The sequence below is a fragment of the Mytilus californianus genome, unplaced genomic scaffold (assembly GCF_021869535.1).
Source record: "Mytilus californianus isolate M0D057914Y unplaced genomic scaffold, xbMytCali1.0.p SCAF_4, whole genome shotgun sequence".
NCBI classification, from domain to species: domain Eukaryota; kingdom Metazoa; phylum Mollusca; class Bivalvia; order Mytilida; family Mytilidae; genus Mytilus; species Mytilus californianus.
Genome location: NW_026262690.1, coordinates 70,267,110 through 70,279,702, shown reverse-complemented (window position 1 = coordinate 70,279,702; position 12,593 = coordinate 70,267,110). Strand labels below are relative to the sequence as shown.

At 30.1% G+C, this 12,593-nt stretch overlaps 1 protein-coding gene across 6 annotated transcripts in view; it reads left to right on the top strand.

The window, feature by feature from the left end:
• LOC127698639 (protein sprint-like) overlaps positions 1-12,593 on the top strand; it is a 173,308-nt gene that overhangs the window by 22,816 nt on the left and 137,899 nt on the right. For 2 of the 6 annotated variants that reach the window (XR_007980921.1, XM_052202197.1), the window contains exons 5-8: positions 423-452; positions 5,990-6,090; positions 11,433-11,592; positions 12,283-12,450. Coding sequence is in view for 5 of the 6 variants with exons in the window: in XM_052202197.1 (XP_052058157.1) it covers positions 423-452; positions 5,990-6,090; positions 11,433-11,592; positions 12,283-12,450 (459 nt within the window). In the remaining variant the exon portion in view is untranslated. Of the gene's footprint in view, positions 1-422; positions 453-1,224; positions 2,324-2,674; positions 3,013-3,123; positions 5,485-5,989; positions 6,091-11,432; positions 11,593-12,282; positions 12,451-12,593 lie in introns of those variants that run through there. The other 4 variants (XM_052202200.1, XM_052202201.1, XM_052202202.1 and 1 more) reach the window with 4 other exon arrangements.

Sequence of the window (12,593 nt, the reverse complement as noted above, 5' to 3'; positions counted from 1 at the left end):
GACTTGATGGTGAAAGACTGAATTTGACAATATAAACGTATTAGAAAAAAAGACTGATAAATCCAGTAAAGAAACAAATGCTACCAAATTTATGCCACTAATCCATTATCATCATCGTTAAGATGTACCTTGGATGATTTCTGTCAAATGTTTGTCATCATTGGCTGATTTTACAAAATTAGAAAAATCAGAACCTTGATTATGAATTTCTGCAAAATTGACCTTAAAAATAGATTTAAATGTGTTCCACAAAGATTCTGTTTTGTGAAAACATAATTATCAATAGGTACCGTAGCCAGGTAAATGATGTAGGGTCTTTGAAGCTCCTAGTATATGTATGGCCAATATAGATTTGTACATGCACATGTAACACTGTAGAATAGTACTAACTGTCTAATATTTACTTACACATTTATTTCAAGCGACACTTGCGTAGATTGGAGTTTTTACTGGTAAGATACTTCTTAAATATTAATTTAATTTTCTTGTTTCAAGATTTCTTGTATTTCATTTTATACAGCATCATTTTTCACAATTAATAATTAAACATTACCACTGTCCAGGTTTGCAATTTGTTTCCTTCATATACATGTACCATCACAATAAATCTAAAATTAGTACTTCGCAGAATACAGTCAAACCAGCTATAATAGTCACCTTTATTTAACCAAACCATATCTTTCCAGGTCACCCTCTTCTCATCTCTTTGTAATATTATAATAAATAACTATCCATTTTAAACCTCAATTTAAAGGTCATCTCTTTCATAAGGTAAGTTTTCTCCGATTCGGAGGGTGACCTAGATATATTCAAGTTTGACTGTATATTGAATATTACACAATCATATACTGTTATTTAAGTTGCTAGGTAGAACTGAACATTACTAAATTATGTTGCTACTTATCTAACTTAACATATTGGTCTTTTTAGCAATAATATGGTCTATTTCAGCACAGATGCCTAATATTTTGTCAAGAGAATAATGCTTTTCAATTAAATTCCTGAACTGCAACTTATTTTGTGCTGATATCATAAATTTTGAAAGCTTTTCATTAAACAAACAATATCAGATTTTTTGTCTATATAGATATATTTGTAATCTAGATGATAATTTTCATAAATGGTTAGCAGCTAAGTTTTGTAGCAAATTTTCTTAAATTTAATTCAATACAAGTTATTTTGTTTGTTTTAATTGCTTTTGATTAAAATATTTTGGCTTTCCAATTTTTTGCATTTTAAACTTTCTCCCATTACATGTAAATGACATTAATAACATAGCACCCCTCAGTTAAACCTACATTTTCTTCCACAACTTATCACATTTTTCACTGTTGACACAATAAATGGATTATCTGCACAATTGAAAGACATGTAATATTTATATCTGTACATTGTATAAATATTTGGCAGTATTGCACATTACAGTGCATGTCTTCAATTTCATCAATGATTTTATCATCTAGTCAGTATCACACAGTTGTGGTATGAGGTTGGTGTTCAGGATACAATATGAAATAAAATATGCTGGAAAAATCCTCAATATGAATTTGGTAATACAAGAACTTTGCTAAAAAATCTAATGGACCACACCAGTAGCAAGGAGGGTTGGATCCCTTGGAAACAAAATATACTATTGAATACTATTAAAGCCAAGATTCAGACTCAAGTTTAACATTAAAGACCCCGAATAATTCCCCTCAGAGACATCCTGGATATAGACTTGTGGACTATTATAGGCCATTTTGTCTAGCAGTAATATTATGAACTTCCAATAAATTATAATAGATTCTTTTCTTTTTCTAGCATATTTCTTCAGAAATTTGAAGGTTGTTGTAAACCATAATAGAACTTTTCATTAGGCGTAATAAGAAAAACCAAAAAAGAACCATTAAGTTAATCTTTTCATCTAACAACTTATCTTCTTAAGTTTTAATAATATAAAATAAGGGAATGATCAGTTTCGTATAGGATTCTACCGATCCCAATTTAAATCTTTTGTTCAGGTCTTATCAATACTGGATATTTGTGGTGAAATTTTCTGCACTCCGTTTAAAAAAAGGGTATCCTTAATTTGTTTGGGTTCCTTTTGACGGTTGACCGAGTCTGTGTAAATACCCAGACGAATAGGTTATCTGACAAACTCGTGGTTTTTAACATAGTCGTTAGCAAATATGACGATTTTTACACTATTAAAGGTAACAGGTGTATCTAACAGTGAGGACATTACTTTTACGGGACAATAAATTAACGGACAATTTCAAGCAACACTTGATTATTTCACTGCTGGGCTACCTAAGGTCGCTGACAGCTTTTATAAACGCAGGTAAAGTTTCTTTTTGTTATGAGGTATTAAATAAATTATTTATATGAGGTCAAAACAGATTAAGCTGTAATTATATATATTGATATCTTTATATAAATACATGTAAATTTAATTTGATATCTATTTTATCAAATAAATAGTCAAGTTCAGATTTGAAGAAAAAGGATGAAAGACTTAAAATCATCTAGGGTAGAGTTTCAGTATTTTTTTCATTGTGAAATTAAATGAATTGTCACGTTCAAATGACAATGTAATTTTGTACGCCCACACCAATTAATAATTTCATATTTTTATTACAACTTTTTAATGTTTTTATTGAAGACATTGAAGTCTATTTTATCTTTTACATTTAAGTGTTCTGCCTGAAGGAAAAGACTTATTTCTCTTCATATCAAACAGGTAGAACAAATATATATTATTTTACTTCCTTTATTTATGAAACCTTTAAAAAAATGTTAACATGTCCTAGTTTGTTTTGATAATATTTGAAAGATGATTTGTGTAAAAGTTAATACCAATAGTGAACCCCCAGTTTATTTGCTTGCTATCAGTCATTGTCAACATGGCCAGCGGAAGTACCTGGCCAAGGTAAATACAATGAGCGAATGTAATTAATTATGTTATTGTGTCTTTACGTAATGGATTTATGTTGTGTGAATTCTTATAAACAATAGGATTCACAAGTATGGGTAGGTTTTTTTTTCTTCAACTAAATATGATTTTATTGCTTAGAATATGTTTTTTTGGCTACTTTTGTCATAGTTCTATTGAAGTATTTTAAAATTTTTGTAATGCTTTAAACAAAATATTAATGATTTAGAACAAAAAACTAGTCACATGATTATTACGTTTACAAAGAAAACAAAACATGAAAATTTAGAAGAAGGATTTGAAAAATAGGATTCAGTAACATTGCTCAAACTTGTTAATCGACCTCCATCTTGGTCCTTACATCTCTAACATCTTAATAAGACAACTTGTCAAAAGTTTTAAATGATTGATTCATGTTTGATATGCTGTATATATTAACCTCTTTTCCTGGAAAAAGTAAATAGATAGTTGCTGCTTTATGTCTCATTTAAAGCCTTAAGTTGATCTGCTTTGACAAGAATGATCAAGAATGTCTCTTAACAAGACGTTTGACAGGAAGATTTTTGGGGGGTTTTGTTTGATTTGATAACTATTTGCCATGCAATGTAGATTTTTTTCTGCCATTTATAAAAAGTTTACTCCATTAAAAAATCCCTTGTAAAATAGAAAATAAAAGAAAGAGTTAAAATTTCTCTTCAATATTGATTGATGCGGACCTGTGCTTGTTAAAATAAATCAGTTTTTTCAGTTTTATGATAATCTATGAAACTTGTCGTTAAATATTGGATTGATTGAAAATTACTAAGAATGTATCTGTAAAATAGTTTTGGGAAACTTATTCTTAGTACCAGCAATGAATTAGTACCAAATGATTTAGAGCTTTCTATATGATGTGGATACCTGTCTTTCATTGGTGACATGATGGTTACCTCTAGATATATACTGTGGATTCATTTATTTTCGTTGATACCAATTTTCGTGGATGGAGGAAAATCGTTTATTTGTGGATATTTGATTTTGTGGATTTACCAAACTCTATGTAATAGCTTATAGAAAATTTAAACATTATTCAAGCTTTGAATTCGTGGTTAACCTTTGACCATGAAATCCCGGAAAATTGGTACCTCGTGAATAATAAAGAATCTACAGTATTTTCAATGAGTTGTTGGATTTTTTTCTGATTGACTGAGAGCGTGAGTTCAAACCCAACTTGAGACAGGTTTATTTGACTCTGATCTTAGTAGTCTATAATTGACAGTTTTCCTGTCAAAGGGCGTGTTTTTTTTCCGGGTACTCTGCTTCCTCCACCAATAAAAAATTGCTGCTGTGATATAGCCTAGAGTGATGAAATTGATCAATCATCATCTTATTGACAGCAGACACCATCCAGTTGAAAGAGGCAGAACAAATCATATCGCATTAGAATTAAGGAATAATAATTCAATATTTAATCATGTTCACTTTTCTTCCATATTTTACATAATTTTCTTTTCATTGTTTAGCATACAAAAATTAAAAAAATCACCTTGCTTCTCCTAAAATTTGTCAAAAGTTGTGTTAAATTTGGTTGTAAGAATTATTTTTGTATGAAATGAACACCTGTGCTGTTGCTTTGACTTAGGCTCTCTATTTAGTCTTTTCAATTTTTCCATGTGAATAGTTATTATCAGTGTCCACTTTTCACACATCAACATCAAAATGACCAGGGGTTAAGGTGGTTGATTTATTTCAAGGTATAAAGGTCACTGTGGCTTTGTCCACAGGCACTTTTTTCATCTATCAAGTCTTATGTACAGATATCTTAGCTTTTTTGTCAGGCTTGATTTTCAGATTTTTGTCAGTTAAATGAACTAAGTCTAAAACATTTGAAGCAATGACTGTGCTGTACGTTGTACCCATCTTTTAAAACCCCTTCTAAGGAGGAACAGTTCTAAAGAGAATAAAGTTTTATTTTTCATTGTATCAATATTTTTTAAATCAAACCCTCACCAAAAAGAAATTCTTTTACAAAATCACAAGTTCTGTGTTGGAAGTTGGAGGGCAAAATGAGAATGGGTTGTACTATAGTGGTAAAATAACTTAATTTAGGATTATGATTTAAAAAATATTGCGTACAATAGTTTTGCTTTAATCATCATGATCCAACACGACATATAAGGATCTAAATGTTGTCCAAACTCATTACAGTAACTCTTGAGGAAATTTGTACTTCTAAATTTATATAAGTTGTTGAACCTTACGTGATTACGACCATTAAACTACATAATCATTTGTTCATGATGCATACATAAAATCTATTGGTTTCATAAATAGGTAGGTCCTTTTATCTGACGAATAATACAAAACTGATCATTTTCATCCTTTAGGATACAAAATTTAAATCATTGATTCTGAATCATGTAGTATCAATACCACTCAAAATTAAAACACAATCGGTACTTGGCGACCTTCACTCGTCAGTCTGTCTATCCCGAGGGAGACAGAATATTTCTGTGGTTGTACACAATATTTTATTGGATTAATATAGGTGTGATGTTTTGACAGAAGGTGTATTATGTACTTAGTTACATGTTGGTATTACTATTTTACAGTTATAATAGTTTTTAACATCTATAAATTTTACATTTTATCTATATACTGTTTATTTATTTGAAATTTTATTACAGTATTTTTAGTACTTGCATACTTATATTTTATTCAGGATGCCATGTGATATAACTGTATTAATCAGGATGTTATATATGTAATGTCTACTTTTTCAAGCTTCCATTGCTAAAATGCTGATTCTAGATATTTTAAAATTTTATTGGTCAAATTGAATAGAAATTGAATGAGTGTCTAGTTCATCTTGAGTTTTATTGTGTTAATTTCAAGCAAAACCTGTACTTATAGTTTATGGTGCATGTACTTTCCCATTCAAGCAATTTAGTTCAAAAATGATCACTTCTGCTTTTTGCCTATTCAATTTGTTTAAGGTTAAAATGAAGAAACTGCATTGTTTATGAAGGAAATTTGTGATGAAGGTGGGTCATGATAGATTATCTATTGTAACAAAAGATTTATTTAATTTTTCAGATGCTGAATAATATAGCCAGTGACCTTGATCTGCTGCTGAATGACCTTTGCCATATATATCCATATCCTGTGACAGCAGAAAGAAAGTTTACAACATTTGGGTACGTTCAGATATCTATCATAGTACACATGTGAAGCAGTAGATTATTAGAAGGATGAAAGCATATATTGCCCTGTATACGCATGAAATATTTGTGTTAAGCAAACAACAATCAATCATGTATGAACTACGATCTATAGAACCAAGTTATACTAAATAGACATAATTTTTCCTCTCCTAGGTTTGTTGAGAAATGTAACTTCAGAATTGAAGATATATTAAACTGGATGTTTGATGTTCCATAATTTTCTCAAAGTGATATACTGTGGATTCATTATAATTCGTGGGATGTCAATTTTTGTGGAGTTCGTGGGTATAGGAGATCCACAAATTTAAATGTCCAATGAAGTTCAAATTTGATATAAAGGATTGTACACATAAACGCCAAACTCACGAAATGTAATATCCACGAAAATGTAATTGATCCTCAAACTACAAAAATTAGTACCTACGAAATAAATGAATCCGCATTACCAGAATACTTCATATTTAGTACTAGTATACCTTTTTATTTTGAACAATAGAGAATTAAAAAAACTTATGTTCTATCAATTTTGCAGATTAAAATTTCTCGACATATTCCCAAAAGACATTTAGAAGGTTTAAAAAACTAAACATTCTAAAATATTTTAGTTTATTTGATGAACTAGTTAAAATTGTCTTTTCCTTCTAGATCTTTTGTAGTGAGTCAACAGGCAAATTTGGATATTTTTCCATCTGCTACAATGTCCCTGTACATATTCTCATGTTGTTTCATGTCTTGTGTATGATTAGGATAAGTAAAATAAATACTTTTTATTTTAAGTAATTCCTATTCAAATTAGTCCAACCTATATTAAGAGCTTATTTTGGTGGATCAAAACTTACTTACAACATAGGTCACCCTTAAATTCATAATTAAAATTTAAAATACTATATCAAATAAATTGAAACTTGGTCTTCAAAAAGTGACTTGTTCCAAATCAACTGCAAGGTGCGGATATAGGATTTTGAAAAGGGGGAGGGGGCTAGTAATCCAATGTTTGGAGTGGTACTTGTAAAAAGTCATATTATATATGTAGCTCCATAAGGCATCTTTTTAGTATTAGTTTTGAAAGTCAGGTTTAACTTCATGTAATTTTTAGCTATAAAATGATCATTTTCAGATTCGTAAGTGTTTTATCCAGTTTATTTTATGTCACGAATTTCATGTTTTATTTAGAATTTAAAGAGGACATAATTGTCAGACATTTAACGAGTCTATGAATAGTATTATTGAAAAAAATCAAGCACCTTTTTTCACTGTTTGACAAAAAACAATTATAAAACTTTGTACAAAAATTTTGCCAGAATTGTAACAAAATTAAAATTACGCTTGTGAATGTTACTTATGCATTACTTGTTTTAGTCATTCTTAGGTGTCATTTTTAGCAAATTAAGATAGTTATGACAATACAAATAACCCTAATAGGATGGTTTAGGTTTAAATTTTATGAATGGAATATTTTTGTCATGACTTATCTGAACGTCTATCGCTTGTCTACCTATAAACAAAAGAAATGTCTAAAAGGAATGGAGTATTTAGGCTGTAAATGGGTTAACCATTATCTGTAGTTTCGATATGATTAAATTTATGTAAAGTATTTTTATACCTTATTCAAGCAGTTTTTATTTATTTAATATAGGTCAAACTCGGAGAGACAATCTTTTTATTTGATGTAATTGAAAATAAAGTAACAAAATGGGACGGAAAATTTAATTCATTATATTCTAAAATTGCACTTGCATGTGATCTACATGAGGAAATAAACTGTGTTTAATAATATTTTGAAAACATTATTGTTATACATGTAATATATATATATATATGCCTGCTTGGAAATATTCAAAAAGAAAATCTCAGTTTCTTGACTTTTTCTTTAAATGAAAAAGCCTTTAGGCAGTATGATATTATTTAAAAGATTGATGATATAGATGTGAATATGATAATGAATAAAATGAATTGAATACTGTAGATTCAGAAATTATTGCGAGGTTTTTATTAATGCGAATAATGCGACTAGGTGAATATCGCAACAATAAGAACTCGAATTCTTATATCTATTACATATATCTGTATGCAGATTTTCCTGATATCGCAATGATTAATTTCGCATTTTTGTCCATTCTTCAAAAATCGCAATAATAGATAAACAATAATTTCTGAATTTACAGTACAAATGTATTGTTATAATTTTTCTTGAAAACCAACTAACAATATGCAGTTTATTTATAAGAATTCCCTTGATTTCTGGTACTGTAGATTCATTAGTATTCGTGGCATACCAATTTTCAGGGATTTCATGGGTAAAGGTGAACCACAAATTTGAATGTTCAACAAAGTACACAATTTCTGTTTGCTTGTATGCAGACTTTGATCCACAAAAATTGATATCCACAAAAAATGACTGAATCCACAGTTATAAATAGGGACATACATTGTGATAGTTGTACCGTTGAAGTAATAGCAAGTTCAATATCATTCTTGATTTAAAAAAAAAATTAATATGAATTTTATAAAAACTTGGATTTTATTATGATATAATAGAGTATGATTTACTACTTTAACAAATGCTGTGTTCTCTAAAGAACAATTTTATGGGTTATTTGTATGACTTAGTTTTATGGCCTATTTGTTATAAAGTGTAAGACCAAGTAATGGAAGTATAATCTTTTCAGTATTAAAAACAAAATTTAGTTGATGATTTTATCTTGCTAGGTTGAGTACTACTTTTGCTTAATTTCACTTTATTAAGCCAAAGAAAACACAAAATACATGTTTTTTTTTCGCAAGTACCAGTACTTGAAACATCTTTTAAAACCTGCTTAGATTTGGTTTTGAAGTTTTGCTGTACCTGTAGAAAACTTTATACAAACGGGATAGCACATCTTAATATTTATGGAGATGTTGTTTACCGAGCCCAGAAATTTAGATATCAATAGATATGATCCGAGTAAACTTATCAATCCTTTAAATAAACTTATTCTAAAAGGTTACCAATTCAACACTGTAATAAGATCTTCAAATGTTGTTTTTATTGGTATAAATATGGATTTTGTTATCAGTAAATTAAAATCAAACTAAATATTATTTTTATATGCATATGCACATTCATGGCTCTACAATCTGTCAATACCTGTATATTGGCATTGCACAAGGTCATGTTTTTCTCTTGACTGTTAATGACATCTTTACACTAAATCCATTGGATGTTGGATGTGTACTGATTGATATTTTAGTCTTAGATGCATGATTTCTTTATTAGTTGTAATTAGCTTTGAAATAGCTGTTAGCAACTGTGACCACTCTCAGATCTGTACTTAAATGTCTTTTTTGTTGTGGGGATATATAAATACCCTGCTGCGTCAGGTCTGTGTTTTTGTAAGATGTTTTTCTGGTTTATATCCATCTGATGAGTTAAACTCTTTTCAGCTGATTTTTATAGGTTGTTCTTATGTTGTTCTGTTAGGTTACACCACTGTCCTAGGTTAGAGGGAGTGTTTGGCGCCAAAAAACTAGTTTAATCCAGCCACATTCTGTATGTGCCTATCCCAAGTCAGGAGCCTGTAATTCAGTGGTTTTCGTTTATTGCTGTATATCATATTTGTATTTCGTTCATTGTTTTGTACATAAATCAGGCCATTATTTTTCTCGTGTGAATTGTTTTTCGTTTTTAATTTAGGGGCCTTTTATAGCTGACTATGCGGTATGAGTTTTGCTCATTGTTGAAGGCCGTACAGTGACCTACAGTTGTAAACTTCTATGTCATTTGTTCTCTGGTGGAGAGTTGTCTCATTGGCAATCATACCACAACTTCTTATTTTTGTCGAGCCTTCGACTTTTGTCGAAAAAGCGAGACATAGCGATCCTACATTCCGTCGGCGTCGTCGTCGTTGTCGTCGGCGGCGTCCACAAATATTCACTGTGGTTAAAGTTTTTGAAATTTTAACAACTTTCTTAAACTATCCTGGATTTCTACCAAACTTGGACAGAAGCTTGTTTATGATCATAAGATAATATTCAAAAGTAAATTTTGTAAAAAAAAAATTCCATTTTTTCCGTATTTTACTTATAAATGGACTTAGTTTTTCTGCCAGGAAACATTACATTCACTCTGTGGTTAAAGTTTTTAAAATTTTAATAACTTTCTTAAACTATCCTGGATTTCTACCAAACTTGGAAAGAAGCTTGTTTATGATCATAAGATTGTATCCAGAAGTAAATTTTGTAAAAAAAAAATTCCATTTTTTCCGTATTTTACTTATAAATGGACTTAGTTTTTCTGCCAGTTAACATTACATTCACTCTGTGGTTAAAGTTTTTAAAATTTTAACAACTTTCTTAAACTATCCTGGATTTGTACCAAACTTGGACAGAAGCTTGTTTATGATTAAAAGCTAGTATCCAGAAGTAAATTTTGTAAAAAAAAAATTCCATTTTTTCCATATTTTACTTATAAATGGACTTAGTTTTTCTGCCAGTTAACATTACATTCACTCTGTGGTTAAAGTTTTTAAAATTTTAACAACTTTCTTAAACTATCCTGGATTTGTACCAAACTTAGACAGAAGCTTGTTTATGATCAAAAGCTAGTATCTAGAAGGAAATATTGTTCCATTTTTTCCGTATTTTACTTATAAATGGACTTAGTTTTTCTTCCAGTTAACATTACATACAGTCTGCAGTTTAAGTTTTTAAAACATTTATTAGATTCATAAACTATCCTGGATTTTTACCAAACTTGGACAGAAGCTACTTACAATCAAAATATAGTATAGAGAGGAATATTTTTATTAATTTTTTTCCTCATTTTTGCTGAGCCTGTGATTAACAGCAAAAAGTAGGCGAGACACTGGGTTCCGCGGAACCCTTACGAATTTTTATATTAATTAGTTGATGTAGCGGTTACGGAAGTTAATATTTGTTAGTTTGTTTTTTCTTTATAAAAAAAAACTGATCAAAGATACCATGCTTCTAATTTTGTATGCCAGACACACACATTTTGTCTATGACAGACTCATCAGTGACACTCAAATCAAAAATGTCAAAGGCCAAATAAAGTACAAAGTTTAAGAGCATTGAGGACCCAAAATTCCAAAAGGTTTTTTCAAATACAACTAAGGTAAAATATATTATCCATATTAAGAAGATTAATCATTATTGATGCCAGATTGAACTCTACTTAAATGTTTGGGGTGAGATGGAAATAAAAAAGAATGGTTATCACACATTATCAAATATTTGTTCTTTAAATTAGTTAGATAAGCTAAAAGCATATTTGAATGAGAAAATATGTATTATTTATTTACCTTTTTTGCTTTTAGTAAGGGACAGACATATACAGATAATAGTCCTGGCTTTGGTGAAGACAGTGCATTTGGAACTCTGGCCTCCACAGACAGCTATAACTGTGAACAAAAACCCAGGAGTGATTCTGTTCAGTCAGGTCATCTGGATGTCTTTAGTCTGGATCACTCACCCAAAGTAAGTACATGGAGTATACCTGAGCACAAACAGACACCAAAGAGTGAATCTGTTCAGTCAGGTCATCTGGATGTCTTTAATCTGGATCACTCACCAAAAGTAAGTACATGGAGTATACCTCAGCCAGAACAGACCAAGGATAGAATCTGTTCAGTCAGGTCATCTGGATGTCCTCAGCCTGGATCACTCACAGAAAGGGAAAACATGGAGGATACCTCAGCACAAACAGAAACCAAGGAGAGTCCGTTCAGTCAGGTCATCTGAATGTCTTTAGCCTGGATCACACAAGGTAGTACAAGGAAGATGCATTTAGCACATTCAGAAACTAAGGAGATATTCTGTTCATGATGGTCATCTGGATGTTTTTATGTTATTGTATTTATATTGACATGACCTATATTGGAGGATACCTCAGCAAAAATAAAAACACAAGCGTGGTTTTGTTCAATCTGGATATTTAAGCCTAAATAACTTCCCAATTATTTATATAAGATTCAAATAAATTTGATTTTTTCTTAACTGTAAATTTGCCATTTTAAAGAAGTATTATAAAAACCACTACAACTTAGCTACCACACATTATATTATATGTGTTAATTTAATATTCCAATACTTATGACCATAGTTGTTTTAAATTTTTTTTTATAACAGTATTTTACTTTGATCAATGATTTTAATTTGCTATTTCAGGTATTAGAAATTCCCTCCTATCCAGATAATGGCAGTGATCCTTTGTCAGACTCTGATCATCGTCCAATCAACTTCTTAGAGAGGCTGTCAAAAACACACCCAATATGGTTCCTCTCAGAAATTGGCAGATCTGGAGCAGTCCATTTACTGAAGGACAGGGAAATTGGGGTATGTTAAGATCAGTTTTGAATTTGCATATTGAAAACTTGTCAGATTTTGAATATGATGAAATGAAAAGAAGGGAATTTTACAATTATCTACCAATAAAAGATAAAAAGTTAGTAAAATTTGAGTGTGATATATAGACAGTC